The 20476-nt window shown below is 46.7% G+C and overlaps 1 protein-coding gene across 1 annotated transcript in view; it reads left to right on the top strand.

Moving 5' to 3' along the window:
- Positions 1-4025: 4025 nt before the first annotated feature.
- COL20A1 (collagen type XX alpha 1 chain) overlaps positions 4026-20476 on the top strand; it is an 86901-nt gene continuing 70450 nt past the window's right edge. The window contains exons 1-6 of the mRNA XM_077832183.1: positions 4026-4101; positions 10522-10632; positions 14929-15072; positions 15603-15761; positions 16740-16937; positions 19522-19677. Coding sequence (XP_077688309.1) covers positions 4026-4101; positions 10522-10632; positions 14929-15072; positions 15603-15761; positions 16740-16937; positions 19522-19677 — 844 coding nt within the window. The remainder of the gene's footprint in view (positions 4102-10521; positions 10633-14928; positions 15073-15602; positions 15762-16739; positions 16938-19521; positions 19678-20476) is intronic.

The following is a 20476-nucleotide window of genomic DNA, read 5'->3' as shown; positions in this document are numbered from 1 at the left end:
ATGAATACAGGGCACTGCAGCAGTGTAAGTTAACTACCATATGTTGCGACTTGCATGTCTTTCCATTGCAGCATTTTACGGTTCCTGGATTAAAAGTGTAGGAAATTCTGGCTGACCTACCATTTTTCCCTTTTAACTAATGAGGAGCTGACACAATTGGTGGGAAATAGAAATTTGCCAGAGGCCACTTCGTAACCATCCATCATCTTGTACTAAATCGAAATTTCGCTGTAGAGTGAATGGTAGAACAAGGGTATACAACCTGTCTACGCCAAAAGTAATAAGACTGAACAGTGTGGCTGTAGAATGGCAGATGCTGATTATATGTTGGACTACGTGAAACAAGGCCAATAGAATAAACTTTAAACATAGAAACCATGAGACATGGGTCCTGGTGTTCCATCACTTGAGTTGGTTTTGCCCTGGTGTAAATCCATTGACTTCAATGGAGTTGGAACTGATTCACAGCCTGTTGAAGTTGATGGGAATGCTTCCACTGACCTTAGTGAGCTTTGGAAGGGGTTCTTTGTCCGGTGTAAGAAAGGAGAATCAGACTCTTGGTTCATAAACAGTGCTCTCACTTACAGTACTGTAGATTCAGATCCACTCTTTAGAACACCAAATAGAATTTCCCCCTTGGTCTATAGTTGGAACAGTTTGTCCAGGGATACCTCAGGTTCTTGCAAAGCTCTTAATGGTATGTGAAGGAGCAATGAGCCAAGGCCATTATGTCTCATGACTGTGGCAACAGAAGAAGGACTTGTCACTTCCTGATGAGAGCAGTGGAAATGGACTGGGTAAATAACCAACCAAATGTTTCCATAAGAGAAAAATCCCTCTTTTCTGCATGAAGATGAATTCCTCTTTTGTTAGAGAAGGGCCTGAACTAGGAAACCCAGATCCATATTTTGAACCCCTGTCCCAAATTCCAGGGCTGTCTGGCTTTAGGGTATTGGCATTATAAGGAGGGGACCAGTCAGAAAATTCAGGTCTGGATTCATATTACACATCAAGTTTGGATCTGCTGGTTTGGCTCAGACCTTTCACTTCAGATGGTCCAGTTTAGGGTTCAGATTGACAACTGTTTGCCCAACACGTGAGACCATTATCAAAGTGAATTAAGGACTCGCTCTCAAGATTGGCAGGCCCAATGTTGGCATCTTCCCATCTCTTTAAAATAAAATAAAACAAACAACACCCCTAATCCCATGTATTTTAGCCAGATGCATGTAATGCCTTAAAAGAAAAATTGACTGGTAGTGTGGAGGGCCAGTGTTTGGATCTCCCTTGCTGTTACAGCTGGTGGTAAAAAAGTGTTTTGTTTTTCATGAAAAGTTGAGAGGGAAACTGGAAAAAAAATCATTTTCACTTAAATATCTTGTGGATTTTTTCAGGTTTTCATTGCTCTTTGCCTGAAGCCCTGCAAAATATTGAGGAATTGGAAATTTTGTCAAAAGCCTTTGTGTGTTGGTGGTTTTAATTTTCTTTTACGAAACAAGTTTCAGTGCAAAGTTTAACAGGTTCTACTGGCTAGTTCAGTGCTGAAGAGGGGCTGTGCGGGGTACTGTAAGGGTCCCTGCACAAGCCCTACAGGGTATGGCTGCACGGCAGCTGGGAGCTGGCTCAGAAGCCAGCACCAAAGGCTTAGTGCAGGCCTCTGCGGGACCATGGATCTGGGTTTATGCAGATCTAGTGGCTTCCACTCCTGTGCACCTGGCCTAGAGGAGCTGCAGTGGCTATTCCAGCCTATCCAGTAGCAGTGTTATTGGGGCAGCCCAAGAATCAACAAGTTTGTTTGTTTTTCTGTAGGACCTACATAAATGATAATCGGTTTTACTTTAATATTTCTCAGGAATAAAACTGTGGGTTTAAAATGTTTAAAAATAGTTAACTGGGGATGAGATCTGGATTTTACCCCCCAGAGGCCTGTAACATTTTGAAGGCCCTATCCTGCAAGGTGCTGAGTGCCCTTAACTCCCATTGAACAAGGAAAGCAAAGGATCAGGGTCTTAGACAGTGCAAATATATAGCCTAAAGCACTGTAGTTATAATCGTCCTTTGATTGCACTTCATCCTTCCTTGTGTTGCCCACAGAACCTGACAAGCTCATGATCTCCTGTCACCTTCCCTGTGCAGCCATGCATCATGCTGTTGCCTTTCTACCTAATGAGAGCTTTGGCGAGAGAGAGTGGAAACAAATTGCTTTGAAAACCCGCAAAACACCTTCTGAGTGGGGGAAGAAGAGAGGAATCAAAAGAAAGTCCTTGCTGGCACCGGGGCAGAAAGCAATACATAAAGAGATGCTTGCTGTCAGGCATTGATTGTTCAGAAAGCTGAAGGAGCCGGGGTGAGATTGCCTGGCAATGCAGGAAGGCAGATGGAGGAAACCGCTCACCGAGCGAGTCCTGCAGTGACATGATTGAAACAGATAGCCTCCCCTGTGAGGACGTGCTTTGCTCTACCTTCGTCATTCATCTTGTGAAGCAGAAGGCATTGCTGAGAGAGGGCTGATTGCAGTGTAGAGGAATTGGGTACCAAGCACTATATGCTAGCGGGATTGCTCATATCACTCTGCAGCCAGCCTCTTCCATACTGTGGTGTTATTTTGATGCAGGCGAAACGGGCTGAGTGAAGTTGCCCAACACAGGCCTGGCGAGTGGGAGCGAATAGTCTGTGTGTATCCGTGTTAGCAGGTGTGCAGATTCCCCAGGATGCTCTGAGGCAAGAGCAGCAGTGGGATTCGGCATTTGTGAAATTGTAGGCTGTTTTTATAGCAACTTCTGGCTCTTTGAATTGCTGGTTCCCTAAGCCCCCAAAGCACGAAAATTGCTCATTCAGCAGTGGCAGAGTCAGGCAGCCCCCAAAGCCGTTCCCAAAGCTTGAGTTTGTGGAGCAGGCATCTCTGACTTACAAACCATAAAGCACTCAGACCAAGGATCTGCCAACATTAGGGAAAGACTCCCACTGACTGGGTTTTGGATCATATGCCACAGCATGGGTGCAGGGTCTGTCCATCTGTCTGCATCACGAATGGTGTAGGATTGAAGCCCTGGGTCCACGCAGACCTGGATGTGGATCTGAATTTTGTCACTGTCAATGTTTTAGTTGTACAAGAGTCTCAATCCCGTTCCCGGAGTTTTGCTTTGAGCTTAGGGTTTCAACATGCATTGAAAGCAGGCAACACCTTCAGTTTTGAATCCGAATATTCCTCTTCTTTTCAACCCTGCTCAGGAGATAAGCCAAAACAAAAAACTATCCAAATGCGTCCCTGGTGTAACGTCAGTGAAGTTATGCCAAGAATTAACTTGGCCCTCATCTCTGGACTGCCGGCCCTACAAGCGCAATCAGGTGTGTGATTATAAAGCTGCGTCCCTCCTGCTCCATCATCACAACAATTGCAATGTCATACAATCTGTGCTTTGAAGAGTGTTCACTGAATAATGCTTCTCCGGTGGGCATAAAGTGAGGACTTGTTTCAGTTCTTTACCTCCCCTTATATTGTATTCCAGAGACCTGAGAGAGGCGCTGGGTTATTCTGATGTAGCTGTGTCTTGACTTTTGCTGTGATGATTGGGAATTTTTTTTTTTAATTTTATTTTCAAAAACCCAGGCAATTCTGAATTCAGAACTGTCAATTTTGCTGATGAGACTTACACTGCAGCAGCCTAGAACTGCGTTACCTCTATTGGCTTCACAGTGCTGAGAAAGGATTAAAAAAAATGTTGTTTTAAATCAAGCAGATGTAAAGAAACACGGGGCCAAAGTCTGCTCTGTTAGCTGTGTTGAAACTAGTGATGGTCCTGGAGGCTGAATGGCTCGTCGTAGACGGCATCATTACATTGCCTGTCAGTGAGCCCCTCAGTCCAGTCTTAGGGTGACCACTGCTAGGCGTGAGAGGGGAGCATTCACTCTTCTGCCTATTTATCAACAAGGGAGCCAAATTAGTCCATGCGGTAAGTGTGGTTTTGTTTGTTATGTGGTTAGACATAAAGTGCCTTTTCTTCTCCATATAGGACCAGGACGTCATGCTGTGTCACCGTTCCTTCTTGTTTGCCTGCATAACCTTGGCGAACCATGTCACAGGACACGTGCATGGTCAAGGTAAGCAGGGGCTCTCTGATCACTTTTAAAATTGGCATTGGATACAGTAATTTAGGGAGTGGCTGTCACCTGAGCTAAGCTAACAAACCTAGTTGGTCCAAGGCCTTGTACTCAACTTCATCACATGTCTCGGTTTGTTTGTAACCCGATACCCTTTGATCTGGTGCAGTGTTCAAAAGTTGTGTGTGTGTGTTGGGGAGGATTTCAATCTGGGGTTCAATTTTGATCCTTTATACAGAGAGACCCAAAGGATGGAATTAGGAATGGGGGTCAAATCCAATACAAGCCATTTCTGTTTTGGATACCTGGAAGTACTGACCCAGAATCCCAAAATGTAGCCCCAGAAAGACGTCATTTGATATGAGACACCCCAAATCTGAAAGGCAGACACAGTGTTGGGGAGGGCTGAAAGGGAGTGTTCTTCCTCTGTCCACACTGGAGAAGGTAACCCGGTCCTAACCCCCTGAAGGACTTTGGTTTTGTATTAAGAACGGGACTAAAACTGGTATAAACCATCAGCAGCCAAAACGCTGACCATGTCCAAATTACATTGGCAGTTTGCAGGGTTTCCTTGTCAGTGCAGAATCCTGTTATTTCAGTGCCAGCTAAATTGCTTTTTACAGTGACATCCAGAACCGAGTGTCTGATTATCAGAGCTCTCCCCGGTTTCCTGCAAACAAAGGTCAGCATTAAAATAATGCCAAGGTGGCTTGCTTTGTGGCATCTCACATCTCTCTGTGCTGGGGAGAGAGGGAGGGATACTTCAGTTCCTAAATATAGTCAGTACGTCCCTTATATAAGCACTTAACAAAGGCTCCACACAGAGACTTCTTATGATTTTGCCTCTTTGACCTTGCACCGCCTCTGGCTATGCAATCACAGCATCTCCTGCCTTCCGGAGACGGGCACTAAATGGCTAAGGGTCTGGATTGTCTGAAGGCACCTGAGTGCCAGATCAATTCAAGTGACGTACCCAGGTATCCCACTTTAGAGTCAGGCTGGTTCCCAAGATGCAGCCATTAATAAAGGACCCTTCATATTTTCAATGCCATTGTGTTGTTTAGGCCTGAGCTGTCGCAGTACCACAAGAACGGTTAGCGGAACTAGTCTGAACACAACTGGGATAATTACACACAGAGCACATGTGTTCCTAATGTGGATTGCCATGCCACCTGGTTGGCTGGCAGTAGTGTTTCCTTAATTCTCTTGGATGACATTGCTATGTGCTGGGCAGATGATCAGGTGGGTAACTGGAGAAGGGTGATACATGTGGTTAGGGGGACTTTTAAAGTACAGTTATGGCCAGAAAAGTGGTTTAAAAAAAGTTATGGATCCACTTCCTTTGCTGATGAAAATAATCTCTTCTGCTGGTAGCACTGGAGAGCCAATCCAGCAACTGGAGGGAGAGCTGGAGTCTATTCTGGTCTGTAGAATTGCTCATGAATTTCCTGTGGCATAATTATTACTTGGGATTGAGGAATGAGCAGGGAAAAGCTTACGTTGACTTCTAACAGCTGAGGTTGGGTTTGCAGGCTGGTGGTTACACAAATCCTCTTCTTTGTTTTTCCTTGTAAAGCGAAAAGTTTTGAAGAAGAAAACACAGAGACAAAGATGAAACCAATTTTCTACCAAACAAGAGTCCAGGGCAAACTAACAGTAAATATGCCTCAGAGAAAACAGGCAATGTTATCAAACATAACAGAAGATTTAAGTTGAGGACTGGGATAATGGCTATACAGCAGATCAAATGGAAGCATGCTAGACAGACCTATCTAAAGAGTCAGAAGAGAGGTCATGAGTTAGCTTCATTGCCTTCATCTTTATTTTGGTCAAATGTCCCTGTCATCTCTGACAGACTCTGTTAATATTTATGCTTCTGAACATTAGCCATAAAAGTTTAGGGAGGCTGATGTCCAAGGCAATGAGTGTGATATCCTAGTAGCTCTTATCAGTGACTGTGAGACATAAACCCAACTATTAGAAAGACCTGCTAAGCCTATGGAATCCTACATGGATATTCACTGCCCCAGCTCAGTTCTGGTTTTCCTTCTTTCTTTGTGTCAGATCAATAGCAGGGCAGCCTTAGACAGATCACTCCTAACCTAGCATTGGCCAGGTCACCTCTGCCCCCATAACGTCCGTAACAGCTGGTGGGTTACATTGATGTTAGCTACAGTCCAAGTTCTGGGCCCTGCACAACTGCCAGAGTAAACAAGTCGCATGTAGGAAAATGACACAGGCTAGCTCTACACTGCAGCGGGGTGTAAGCCTCCCAGTCCAGGTAGATAGATCTACGTTATAGGGCTCAAGCTAGCATGCTAAAAATAGCTGCCTTGGACCAGTGGTGTCATGATAAAAAAAGAAGTGGGTAAATTAACTCTGTGTGTTCCACACAGGGCAACAGCAGGGTGGGTACTCAGGCGTGAAGAGGTGCCCTTAGTTTGAACTGGGTTTAAGCTAGAATGACGTCGGGGGCGAAAACCAGAAGTGCCATGAAAATGCATTTGTGGCTCTCATTTTCGCCCGCAGAGTGATCACACACCACCAGCATTTGCTTATCACGGGAGAGCAGGGGCGAGTAAACGCTGTATTCCCCAAGTGAGAAGTGAAGGGCATTTACTCGTAACTACGCTATTGGCGTGGATGTTGCGGCTTGGGCTCTCAAGCCAGGGGGTTGGGTGGGCTTGAGATCCCGAGCTGCAGCTCACATCGTGATGTCTCCTCTGCTGTCTTTAGCAAGCTAGGTCAAGCCCTGTTAGCATGAGTCTGGTTACCCAGGCTCACGTCCAGTCGCAGTGTAGACACACCCGCCAGTGCTAGTCCATTGAGGGGTCTAAGCAGGAATATTTTGGGGGGCCCCGCACAAAACACATACCCATTAATAGGGTGCCCCCTTGAGCTGCTCGGGGCCCGAAGCAATTGCTTAGTCTGCTTGTGCCTAGAGTCAGCTCTGATACCCACAGGGGTCTGTTATGAAGTCACCTTCTAGGGATTTAGGTGGCAGTGGGATTAGACCAGTGGATCTAAGTAGTTGCATCCCACCCTTGAACCTGTCCTCCAGTCCCCTCTCCTCAAGGCTGTGGGAGACTGCTGTGAACTGTGCTCTGTGACATGCAGGGAGCGTGAAGGTCTCCTGTGTAGCCTCTTTGCACCTTGCCCCTTTCAGCAGCAGGTCCATGCTGGTTCTGCTGTGTTCAGAACCTTCTGGGTAAGTGGTTAGTTCTTGGGTTTCTTGGAAGGTGGCAGTCTGTCTGGATTTGAAAGGACATATATCCATGCTGTGTATCTGACAATCCTCCAAAGCTTCCATTTAGACCCTGGCTGTAACTCCATGTCAGTTGGACAGCAAGGTTACGGTATCAAAAAGTGCACGTAGAACCCAGAGCGGACAGACAGTGGGGCTTTCAGGGAGCTGGAACTCATTTGCATCCAGAATATAACAGCTCTTTAGAGAGTCTTGTCCTTCTCATATTCATCTGCGGTCATTCTGGCCTTTTTAACTTTTGGGATCCTAGCATTAGGGCTGAAAAGCGGGATGGCACGTGTCCATCAGAAGACAGCTCCCTGTTTCATCACGCTATGAATCCATCATTGTTCCATTCTCTTTCCCCATTTCTGCTTAGACTTGACTCTGGGTCTAGTCCTTCCAAAACTCTCTGCCCCTGCTCTTTAAAAGACAGGGTGCGGGGGAAGGAAAAAAGACTTTTCATTTCTTCCGTTTTGTTTTTGCCTGGGTCGTATGTGAATCTGAGCCTTGTTTTCCTAAAATAGTTGTCTGCTAGCTGAGATGTTTTCAGGAAGTGTCTGAATCCAAAGGTTAAGGTGCAGATGTTGGGCTGAAACAAGTAGGCCCTCATTGCCTAAACCATTGCTAGCTGCTGCTTTGTGTCTTGGGTTGTGACTACCCAGTAAAAGCTGGCAGAAGGCATTTGAGTGGAAGACCTGTTCGATCCAAGTGGGCACTCAGGATAGTGCCATTCAATGGGAGGCTTTTCCCTACAAGCACAGTTGGTCAGTTCTGAACATTGAACCTCCGGGTGTTTATAAGTTTACTATCATTAAATCACAAAGTAGGGGAGGGGAAAAGGGTTTCTAAATGGTTTCTAAGGAATAGTCAAACTCCTCGACTTTGATGGTTTGTCCAGGCTGTGTTTGCCTCCTCAAGAATGTTGTTCATTGTTGACTTTTTATCTTTTAGGGCCTACATTTTTTAGGGGGTCTCTCTGTCTTTGCACATTTTGCAAATGCAGATGTGTATCTGTATTTGCAAAAGAGTGAATGGTCACGGCAACCGCTACTTCTATGCACAATGCAGTATTTGTGCATTCACTTACCAGTTTTACATGTGCAAATGCTTCTTTTTAAACTGTGCATCTGCAACTGCACTCCTAATTTTTCCATGAAGTTACGACAGTTGCATGTGCAACTCTGGTAATCATTGGCCATTTGCATTCTTAGTTACCAGTTTGCCTTGCAATCATGGTGATTACAAATGAAATGAGCAATTCTTTCCACATTTTTGCTGCACATTTTTGAAAATGCAGTCGGAGGACACGCTCCCATGTTGAATTTCATGGGTGCAATTAGGGAAACCTACTGAAAGGGTTGCTTTTAATTTGCATGTTATATTCAGGTGGAGGGACCATAAATCTGCCTGGTTTACACCGTACATCCAATCAAGTAGAGGTATTTTGTAGCTATATTTCAGCTAAGAGTCATCATCATTTAAAAAAAGAAAAGGAGGACTTGTGGCACCTTAGAGACTAACCAATTTATTTGAGCATAAGCTTTCGTGAGCTACAGCTCACTTCATTGGATGCATTCAGAGGATGAAGTGAGCTGTAGCTCACGAAAGCTTTGCTCAAATAAATTGGTTAGTCTCTAAGGTGCCACAAGTCCTCCTTTTCTTTTTGCGAATACAGATAACACGGCTGCTACTCTGAAACCTGTCATCATTTAAAAGAGTAACATGAGTTTAGGGATCTAGTTGGAAGCTAGGGAATCTCTCTGAAATGGAGATTTGAAGGGAACGGGTGTCAGGAATCAGGGCCTGCATCAGAGCTAGGCTGTGGCAACCTAACGAGCACAGCCGCCCTGTAATAGGCTGCCTGATTGGCTATGCCACCTGATTGGTGGGAAGAGTCAGCAGACCAGCTCTTAAGCCCAGCAGCAGCATGCAGCAGTTGAGTGGCTGCTCAAAGCATTTGTCTGTGGCCGACGCGGCTCCGGCACCTCCTTGTTCCTGTCTGGAACCCAGCCCCATCCCTGCCTGGCCCCACTCCGGGTAACCTGGTTCTGACTCTCGGCTCTGATTCTTGGCCTCTGATTTGGCTGTGACCAGTGGGTCTGGCTCCGGGCTCCACCCCTGGCTACCGACTCCCGTTATAACCAGTAGGCCTGACTCCTGTTCCAACCACTAGGCATGACTGCCCATGTCCCAGTCACAAGACTGTGGGCATGTGCCCAACACATTATAAGTCTTGCTTCTTTCTCCCTGCTTGCAGTTAATTTTCTTCTGCAGTTGCTGATTGTTCGCTGCCTCCCTGCAGCAGCAGGAGGTGTTGGGGCTGGTACAAGCGGGAGCCTGCTGCCTTCAGAATTATAGTCCTGTCAGGGGTTATTACTTGCCCTTGATCAGGTTGTGTATTTTTTAACATCTGGCCTCGGAACTGTCTGGGAAACTCTCTCTGCAGAATTGTGGAACACAGACTCTCTGGGACTGTTGTACTCCTTGGCAGCTCACGTCTTACGGGTGTGTCATTTGATACCTTTCGCCTTGTTGATGTCATCCTGTTTGATGCAGTCCTAATTCCGAGATGTTTGGTGATACACTATGGGGAAGCCTGCACCTTGAGCCAGGGGTGTAATTCGCAGCTCGAGGAGACACACCCACGCTAACTCTGATCCAGCTAGCTGCCTTGAGTAGAATCCCATCCGAGATGCTAGGTGCATGCTCGGGGCCGTTAGCCCTGCCCGCCACCCTGGTTATGCTCCTTGCTCACAGTGTAGATGTTACACTCTGGTCTTGCAGGCCAACTAGTGCAAAAGCCCTGGATCCACTTCGTTGCCTGTATGATCTAGCAGGTGCTGAGATGGCCACACGACTATCCTTGCCCTCCTTGTCACGTGCACTGCTCATCTTATCGGTAACAACTAACGGAGGGTGTCTTACTCAGTAAATTGCTCGTTATGGTAAACTCCTTAACGTCATGGCTGGTCTGAGCCATGGCAACAGACGGGTTCTCCATTAGATGAGAGGAAGGAAAACTAGCTACGTGGAACCTGCTTCTCCAGAATTATGGGGACTGACGGATCCATCTGAAAAGCAGACAGGTGGCCAGAATGCTTGGACTGTGTACTGCTTGCCACAGCTAGGGGCCTCTGGACCTAAGACAAGTGATGTTTCTGCTTTTCCCCCAGGGCCAAACCGGTTGAAACTAACCGTCCTCTCGGAAGACCGGCTACAGATGAAATGGAAAGAAACAGAAGGGACCATCAGCGGGTACAAGGTTCAAGTGAAGCCCATGGCAGGTATGTCCTGCTGGGATCTGGATTTGACTCTGCAAAGGATACGGGTTTCAGGAGCCGGCTGAGCCCAGCTTCCAGCGGGCGCACGTCTAGGGGCGGGAGGGTGGGGACATGGGTTTGATGGTCAATAAGCTCATTGTGAGCACCGCCTCCTGTGCGGCTGAGTGGGGGGAGGCTGCTGCTGCTTTCTGTGGTGGTCTGAATAATCTTCAGTCACTAGTGACCCTAGAACCTCCTTGTCCCCTTCACAACCTCCTCCCGGGGCTGCTGAAGCAGCAGCGTCTCTGGTTGGGATTTTCAAAGCAACCGAAAGGAACCCGGCACCCAATTTCCACTCAAAACTCAGGAAAGTTAAGCTCCTAACTCCCTTAGGCACCACTGGGAATCTAGTACTTTAAGGGTACTGCTTTTTCACCAGGGTCTTGAAAGCTCTATGGGGTATCTGTGTTTTATTTTGTGCTTCCAGGTGGGGGAACGTCTGACCTACTTTCTGTCCATATTTACAGCCTGTGCATTTCGTCAGGGGTTTAGAGCATCGTTTGCACACAGTCTCTTGGCTTGTCCACGCACTCTAATTTCCTGGAATGCTTTGTGTTTCTAGGTATCAGAGTAACAGCCGTGTTAGTCTGTATTCGCAAAAAGAAAAGGAGTACTTGTGGCACCTTAGAGACTAACCAATTTATTTGAGCATGAGAGCTCACGAAAGCTCATGCTCAAATAAATTGGTTAGTCTCTAAGGTGCCACAAGTACTCCTTTTCTTTTTGTTTCTAGGTAGTCATGTCAAAGCAATGGGGGAGCAGCTCTTTACCAGTGTCCTGCATGCTAATTCCGGTTCCTGAGGTCTTGAATCAGCTTCTGCATATAAATACAGTCCCTGAGTGACTGGCAAGATTTAGTGTCCTGTGTCAGAAGATCCCCAGAACCCCTTGAAATTACAGCACAAACATATGTTACATACTGATTTTGTCATCCCTGGAAAGGGGAGGTGCCCACTTTGACACTACCTTGTCTGCTGACAATGCCATGTATGGTGCCTTACATTTTTGTATTATTCTGATGTGCAGGACACCTCTCTCTGCAGCCCTGAAGGTTTTACAGGCATTCAATCCACTAAAATAATGGTAAAATCTCACACAAGGGCGCACACAGCTCAAATTCAGACTTCTAACTCCCTCCTCCAACAGAAAAAATCCATCTAATTCTGCTGCCCCTTTTGGTAGGGGTTTTGCGGGGGGCGAGGGGGATTTTGTAGAATTCCCAGGCTCCAGGAGACCAAGCTGGGGAGCAGATTCCAAAGCTGAGGACCCTTCTTGGGCAACATCCATTCATCTACTGCTCTCTTACTCCAAGGGATTTTATTCAAGCACTTCTGCTGATCACAGTGGTGTGGTGCTGTCCCTGGCTATGTCACTGAAGGACCTTGCAGCGAGGCAGAGGAGGGTAGCTATCAGTGAGGAATGCATGCATGCACACCTGTTGTTGGATGGGCTTTCACCAACCCTGCTTCTAACTCTGGAATCGCCTGTTTGCTCAGCTGGAATTGAATGTTTATCACTTCCCCATCCCCAGTTACAACCAGGGCTGCAGTGCGCACTGGGGATTGTCAGAATTCCAGTGATCTAGGAAATTCCCTTCTCACAGACGTTCATTGCTATATGCCTAAGGCTTTCCCTAGCGCTCAGATTTAAAGAGTAATTTCTGGACCTTAAAGAAGACATCAGTTCAAAAGCTTAAGGGTCAGAAACCCGTCAGTCATAGTAGTTTCAGACGCGTGAACCTGTCAACTCAGTCAGTCATAGACTAGCAGTCCAGGGAGCAGTCGTCTCTTTCTCTTTCTCTCAATGTCTCCCTTCCTCTTGGTTTTGTGTCTACCACCTCCACTCAATCAGCCTCACCAGAGATGCCTCATTATAGTTCAAGCGAGCATGGGTTTGTGTCGGAGCCAGGATACTCCTTCCTTTCTTCCCCTAGGCTTATTTGAATTGCCATATGAGATCTTTCCAGGAGCTTCAGACCTTTCATTCCCTATCGGGCAGGGGTCAGATGCTGCTGTGATCATGGATGGTAAATGAGACCTTACTCCAGGGCCACAATGGGAGAATGATGGGCCCAGCAACCCTGTCAAGCTAATCAGTGGCGCCAAGCAGACTTTCTGCTCACAGAAAACATGTGACCACTCCCCTCCCACCCCTTAGCTCCTCTCTCCCCCTTACATGCATTTGGCTGCGGCTTTGGACAGTGAATCCGTAGATGCTGTCCCCTCTGTTCTGCTGCTTCGTGCCATGTGGTTCAGTAGGGGCATGTCCACAGGAAGGTGGCAGCTGCCCAGATGCAAAGGCCCAGCTGAGATATCGTACGTCGCTAGCTGGCGGAGGCAATGTTCCTTCAGCGGTTCCAACTGAGGGATATTACAGCGGCGGGACGGAGTTCTACAGCACGGCAAGTTGTATTGTTTTGAGTGACAAATTCCTGCAGCAAGGGGAGGAAGGACTGGGCCGGCGACCTAACCCCAGGGGAAATGCCGCCTCAGATAAAAGCCCTCAGCAATGTCACTGCTCAGCTCCCCACAGCAACTCCTGTCTTAGACTGATGGGTTGTGGCCACCTCAGCCTTCGGTCACCCGTGAAGCTGCTCTGGGCAACCAGCGTTTCTACGTGCCGCCGCCAATCAGCTGACAGCTTCAGTAGCAAGAGCTGGCTGCCAGGCATATGATGGTAATAGAGATGCCGTGGACTGTTTGATTTGTCAGTGCCCGGTGCCCTCCCCTTTTTACTCAACTTCTCTGTCTCTCCATCCATTCATCCATCCCTGGACAGCAGTGTCACAAGCTAGCACAGCAGCAAGCCAGGAAGATTTTCCCACTGACTCTTTTCCATTATGTTTGATGGTTTGAAATTAAGCAAAACATTTTCCTCCATCCCTACCAAGTTCCAATGGCATCTGTGCTTGTGTAGCAGCTAAGCATGTGTTGGGGGTTTTGTGAGATCTGGTCACAGGCTCTGTGAAACCTAGGCTAGTCCTGCAGACAGAAGGCGTCACTTCCAGAAATGGCCTCTGTCTGGGTAGAGCAACTGAATCAGCGAGAGAGAAATGGGGTTTGCTCAGATAGCTGGGGGTGAAAGTGACAGAGAGAGAGGAGGGATGATCCACTGGTTAGGGTGCCACCAATTGGTTCAGAAGATCTAGGTTCAGTTCCCTGCTTTGCCACAGACTTCTTGTGCTACCGTGGGCATGTCACTTAGGTATAAACTTTCAAAAGTGGCACTTAGTTTTGAGTGACCAAATTTTAGACTTAATGGTTCTGATTTCCAGAGGTGCCAGACACCAACGGCTCCCAAGGAAACCAAGGACAGGGGTGGGTGCTCAGCAGAGATGGGCAGGAAATGGTTTTCTTGTACCAGGAAATTTTTTTTTCTTTTTTTTCTTTTCCCAAAATATTCTCCCATCATGAATCAGGAAGAACAATTGAAATCTCAAATTTTCATGAACTAAAATAAAATAAATCAGTTTGGATCAATTGATACGTTTTGCTTAGACAATTCTGAAAGATTTTGTTTCAATTTGCGCTATTTTTTATTAAATCCAATTTCAAAACAAAAACTCACTTCCAACAAGGACACCAGAATTTTTTGTTGAGAAAATATCAAACCAGGAAGTTCTAACAAGTTTTGAAATGTTTCAACTTTTTGGGGTAGAGAAATGGATCAAAACCGACCCTTTCCCACAAGCAGTTTTGGTTTCAACAAACTAACATATATATATATATATATATATATATATATATATATATATATATATATATATATATATATATATATATATATTTTTGGATGGGAAATCAGCTAACTGAAAAATTCCTGACCTGCTGTGGCGCTCAACACCTCTGAAGAGCCCGCCCCCCCCCCCCCCCCCAAAAAAAGTGTACAAAACTGGACACTCAAAATTAGAAGTTAGTTTTGAACATTTGGGGCTAACCTCTCTGGGCCACGTTCCCGGAGCTATAAAATAGAGATAAGCACTGCTCAACCTGCCGGGGGCATTGCAAGGATGTATGTATACACTAAAAGTGAGAGGTGCTCATACACTCCAGTAAAGGGGGCTGTGTAAGTACCTTGGATTGGGAGATAGGTGCTGCCTGGCCTACATTCCATTAGACTAAAGGAATTTGCGAGAGCTGAGCTGGCCTGTGTCCTGCAGTTGAGACCCCGGTCATGGCTCAGAAGGCTCCCACATTCTGCATCAAGCCTGTTTTCAAAGGTGTCTGTTTTGTGCCTTTCCCCTTGCAAACCCCATTCCAGGTGACCTGGAACAGGAAGTCATGCTGAAAACCAAAACGCCTAAGGCAACAGTGGGAGGGCTAAGCCCCACGAAGGAATACACCCTGCAAATCTACGTGCTCAATGGCTCCCAAGAAGCCCTGTTTGCTAAAAGGAAATTTGTGAGTAAGTATGATGCGCGGTATGTGCTGTCCCTGTTGGCGAGGCTTACAGTGCCCGGACAAGTGGGTTTCCTCTGAGTTAATCCTCTCAGGGTAGGTCTGTGCTGCAGTCACAGGATGTGACTGCACCTTGCGGATGCACCCGAGCTAGCTTTCATGGAGCAAGGAAGTTGCAGCCACTCATATTTCAGTGGGGGTTGAACAAGCCCTCCCGGAGCACTGGGTAATTACATGCGGGACTAGCCCGTATTGAAGCATGTGGTCCTGCAGCTTCCCTGTCCCTGACCAGAGCTAGCTCAGGTTTGTCTCCTCCAGCGGCAGTCACACCCTGTGCTGGCAGCGTCGACATACCGTGAGTGGGGTTGGACTTAGACGTGGCATTGCGAACTGTCTTTCTGTGGTGCTCGTGGTGGTAGAGAGCACAGGGAGAGCCTGAGAGCTGCAGTTCGTGGGGCCGATCTCAGTGGCACCAGGTTTACGCCGACTCCCTTTACTTCTCCACTTTCTCCTTTGCTGCTGCGGCTGCTCGTGCAGTTCAGGAGCTGAAAAACATCTCGCAGGCTAGAAATACCCGAAGGAACACAGCGACCTCCCCAGGAAAGAGCATCACCCCTTTGAGAAATACAGCAACCGAGCACATTCCAGTGGCTAAGACGACGTCACCGGCTCTGAGTGAAGCCTCAACACAGACAGGTATTTGCAGGGTCAGTGCACAGGCCAACAGCCAGAGAAAGCCAGGAGGAGGCAAGGTGGCAGATGGGGGAAGGAAGGGGAATGGGGCAGGGACCATCTTACAGTTCTGTGTTTGTACAGCTCCTAGCACAATGGAGCCCTGGTCTGTGGCTGGAGCTCCTAGATGCTACCACAATCCAAATAGTAAATGATAATCTGGCCCTCAGAAGGGAATATTTCCCAGCAACATTCCTAGAGGTTGCCTATCAGTTCTGGGTCAGGAACAGGACTCCTCATCTGAGAATCCAGGAGGACTCCTAAGGGTCCTGTGGAAGTGTAAGGATGAGACCTCTCCTCACGTCACCTCTGGGTTCTCCCTCTGAGAATGCAGAGCCCTGTTTTTCCTGAGCCTTTGATCATTTAATAACCACCCTGACAATGGGCCAAATTCAGCCCTGCAGTAAATCTTACTTCAGGTACATAGTAGTCCGCATACTGCATATGCTTCCCCTCCAGTTAGACAAAGCCTGTCCGTGCACACCTGGGGCTTGCAGGAATTCAAATCCAAGGGATGCATTCAAATCTGATAACTGAGCACCAGCCCCTTTAAAAAAAATCCATGGCTGGTTATATGTAGACATCACAGCCCTAGTTCATAACACTTGGCATGGCCATATAGGAGTCCATGACCTACTGCGGTGACCGAATTTAAGACTTTTGTTTCCAAAAACCTAGGTCCCTACCTCTTCACCGATAAGAGAAGCTCCATTAGCAACAGCAGGGTTAGGGCTTATAGCCTCTGTGATCCAGCCACTGGGGGTCTGACACAGTCAAACACTCTTGTGCCAGTCTGCCATTCCATCCAGTAGACCTCAGTGGTGAGATACACACACTTAGCCAGTGTGTTCCAGCACATTCGGCTTGTTCCTCTGAATGGGATGTGTGTGTGATGTGCTGAGGGGAATGGGCTGTTTCTCTTTGTGATGCTATGGAGTACAGCAAAAGACAGACCTGAAAAGAGAAGACAGAAGGCAGCAGTATCCAAGGACTCAAGTGAAACCCTCGGAAGGAAACCAAACACCAAGTTCAGTGTGACAGAAACACCAACAACGCTGAAAACAACTCTGCGCAGCCCCACAAAATCTGAGCGAGGAGATCTAGGCCAAGAAAAACACACAAAGGGAACTATAAAGAGAGGTGAGTCTTGTTTCTAACACAACTTCTACCTCTCCAGAATGCACCCAGGAAAGTTATTCAGCTTAAAAATATTGACCATCCTACCCAAAGAGTGGCAATTGCCTCTGAACAATCCAAGCAAAGGGAGAAGGGTATTCCCAGTAGACTTAGGTATTTTTATGGCATCTCCAAGAAGAAGCCTCCTTCGTTCCTTCCTTCCCACAATCTGCACTCTAGCTGGTTGAATACAAGCCCACTAGCTCACACACATTCATGAATCTTGTCAAGAATAAGGGTGTTTGTTCAGTTTGCTATTATGTGTGCGGTCATGATTTGGAGAACTGCCAAGTATTGATGGAAATGCTCGCAGCTCTGCAAAGTGTCACAGACCTTAGGGCAAAAATTCCTACTGGGAAGTGCATTGACTCATTAACTGCTCTTCTCCATGCGTTATTCTCTCGTGTAGAAGTTTCAGGCATCCACTCAAGAAGTAAGAACAACACTTGTGTGACTTAGCTGACTTAGCAAATAATGAATGGTTAACAGTCAAAGTGAAAAGCCCGTAGACTGAAAGATTTTCATCCAAATTATTCAGCAGATCTGTCTTTCCTTCTTATGATGGAGAGGAAGGATGCTCCAGTGCTTAGGACACTAGACAGGGACTTGGAGGACCTGGCTTGAAGTCTCTGCTCTTCCACAGGCTTCCTGTAGGGTCTTGGACAAGTTCAGTTTCTCTATAAAATGGGGATAATACCCCTGTGAGGTGGGACAGTGCTGTTGTGAGGATTAATGCACTAAAGGTTGTGAGGCACTTGGATACCATAGCAATAGGGCCCATATAAGTACCTTTGAGATAGATAACAGTTCCTATGATTGCAGCCTGGTAGCAGAGACTTGAGAATAACTAATATATTCACAGATATCTGGATCATATGCAAAGGATTTTCAAACAGGAGGGTGGGGAATGGCTAGTTTTACAAGAAGTGGCACCAACAGTGCACAGTGTGTCCAGCAGCAAACTCTAGTTTCCTCCCGTCCTTTTGTCCCGTCTCCTGGGGCCTTGTCTTCATTAGGACAAAAGGTGTATTCTTAACTTGAGGTAAAATCCTAGTGAATGCAGGCTGCTTGTTTTCACAGGAGTTATCAGGTCGAGTTAAAGGCTCCTTTTAGTCTTTGATTTCACCTGCTAACTCATGTGAAAAGTACAAAGCCTGGTCTTCACAAGGGTTTCACCATGTGTTGGTTAGCTCGGATTAAGAACACACCTTTTGTCCTAATGGAGACGCAACCTAAGTGACACTGGATGTTGCTCCCTCAGTCTCATGAATGGGGAATGACAATTGAGTGGCCAGGTCTGGGAGCACATGGGGAGGAATCAACCCAGGGGATCGCCCATGGCAATCAGATTGCCCTGCGTGCCTGAGTCTGGTCCGCAGAGACCAGTGGAATCCCTGGCTGCCACATGGTAATTCTGTGAGATGCGGCAGGAATGCATTCTGCTGCTCTGCAGCCTGTTCTCTCTTGCCTGATACCCTCTGGTGTTCACCCCCAAAAAGTAAAACCTCCACCTGAAAAAATCAGAGGAAAGGTGCATCTTATCAGTGACGTGCCTTATCTTATCCCCCGCTACCTGCAGGCATGGGCTAGGGAGGGTGGTGTACAGATGTATGGTGCCAACAGTTTAGGAAGAGATTAGATTTAATATAGAGAAAGCTTCTGAATAATTATAGCCCATAGGGGATCTCCTGCTGGAATGGAACTAAATAATCACCTGAGATTCCATAAATTAGGTGATATAAAGGAAAGAGCTGGATTAGAGCTGAATGTAATTGAGCTGACAGTTTACATAGAGCGGTGCTTAGGCGAGGCACATTTCCTTAAAGGTTTAGCTTCTTTACCACAAGAACATACCCCTTCACTCCTCTACACCTGTGTGCTGATGCTGTAAGCAAGCTTGTACTCAGCCAAGTGGCCAGGCAAAGGTGATGCCTTGTTGTGGATCTCTCTCTCTCCAAGGAAGCAAGAAAATTGGTTGTGATTCTGGCCTTGGCACATCGTTTTATCTCTTTGTGCCTCATTTTGCCAACCTGTGAAATGGAAATAATACTTGTTAAGCTCTTTGACATCAAATCATTACTGAGGCACAAATGATTGTGTCTTAGAGTTGGACCTGCTTGGTTGATTATTTAATGGCAAAACCCAGGTAAGAGGGAGAGAGTGGGATTCTATTCTGCCTTGCTGATCAATCATCTACTTTATAATGGCAGATTGCTGTACATTGTCTGCAGTCTTATACAGAAAGCATAAGCTTGATTGTCCAGACATAAGCTGAGTTTGCAGCAGTGTTAGATAGTACTATCACGGACTAATGCTCTAAACTAGTCACTGCAGTTTATGGGGATCACAGATTATTAGTCCATCTAACCACCAAATGGGGTCTATTGGCTCCTGATTCTAATGAAGTTATGAAAGTTTCAGCTTTGGCGTTTCACAAACTTGATTCTTGCCCTTAAAGCCAAAGGGATGTGTTTTGATTCGTGGTGCTGGGGATCTCTCGTCACAGCTCCTGCATCCTCCGACTGATCTCAATCACTTTGTCCCCTAGGTCCTCAGTTTCAGTGTGACACATCTGCCACAACTGATATTGTCCTGCTGGTGGATGGGTCTTGGAGTATTGGACGCAGCAACTTCAAGCTTGTCAGGGAGTTCCTGAGCACCTTGGTTTCACCTTTCAATATTGCCCGGGATAAGATAAGGATAGGTAAGAGAGCTTCTTGTCTCCATGCTTCCAGATACAGAATCAGCATAAAACCCTGCTCATCTCCTCTCCTGGGAATGTCTCCTACACCTGGAGAGGATGTGCTTAGTGACTATTCTATGAGCCTAAACAATCTGCTAATGGCTGTTTTATACAAAGCTGAACAAATGCATTTTTAAGCAGAGGAGCTAGAAGGTTAATAAACGTAGCCCTTTGAGTGCCATGTCATACTGCAGTCCTTGGAAGGATAAGGAGGGCATTAGGTCCCATCCAACTCTATCTTGTTTAAGTGCCCCTCCAGGCAGCTGCAGGATTTGCATTTTTGCACTTTGTTCTTGGCCAACCTCTTTCACATGGTCGCATGTTGGGTCATAAGCTTGTGTCTTGACAGTGATTCTTGTCTGACCTCTAGTGGTTGTAGTAGACAACTACAGCGTGTGCTGTGGCCCACATTTTGAGGAGCACTTCAGACTTTCGGTGCCTCGTGCAGTGGGGTCCTGGTCCAGCACAGGGCTTCTATGCACCGTGGCAGTACAATGAATAAATAGTAACAGGCTGGGGAGGAGAAGCTGAAAGGACACTTTAGAAAAGTTGGGCCAGTGTAACTAAAAGGAGAAAGGTGAAGCATGTATGGAGTGGGAGGTGAAAGGGAAGAGCAGAAGGGAATTGTGGGATGGAACAGGAACCTGGCAGCTGCCCTAATTTTAGCTGGGATTGTGCCTGAATTTTAGTGCTGGGAAATAATTACAATACTACCTAGATCTTACGAAGCACTTCAGATCTCAGAGCGTATTGCAGGGGA

This window comes from Eretmochelys imbricata, chromosome 13 (genome assembly GCF_965152235.1).
Source record: "Eretmochelys imbricata isolate rEreImb1 chromosome 13, rEreImb1.hap1, whole genome shotgun sequence".
Taxonomy (NCBI): Eukaryota; Metazoa; Chordata; order Testudines; family Cheloniidae; genus Eretmochelys; species Eretmochelys imbricata.
This window is presented reverse-complemented; position numbering and strand designations above follow the sequence as displayed.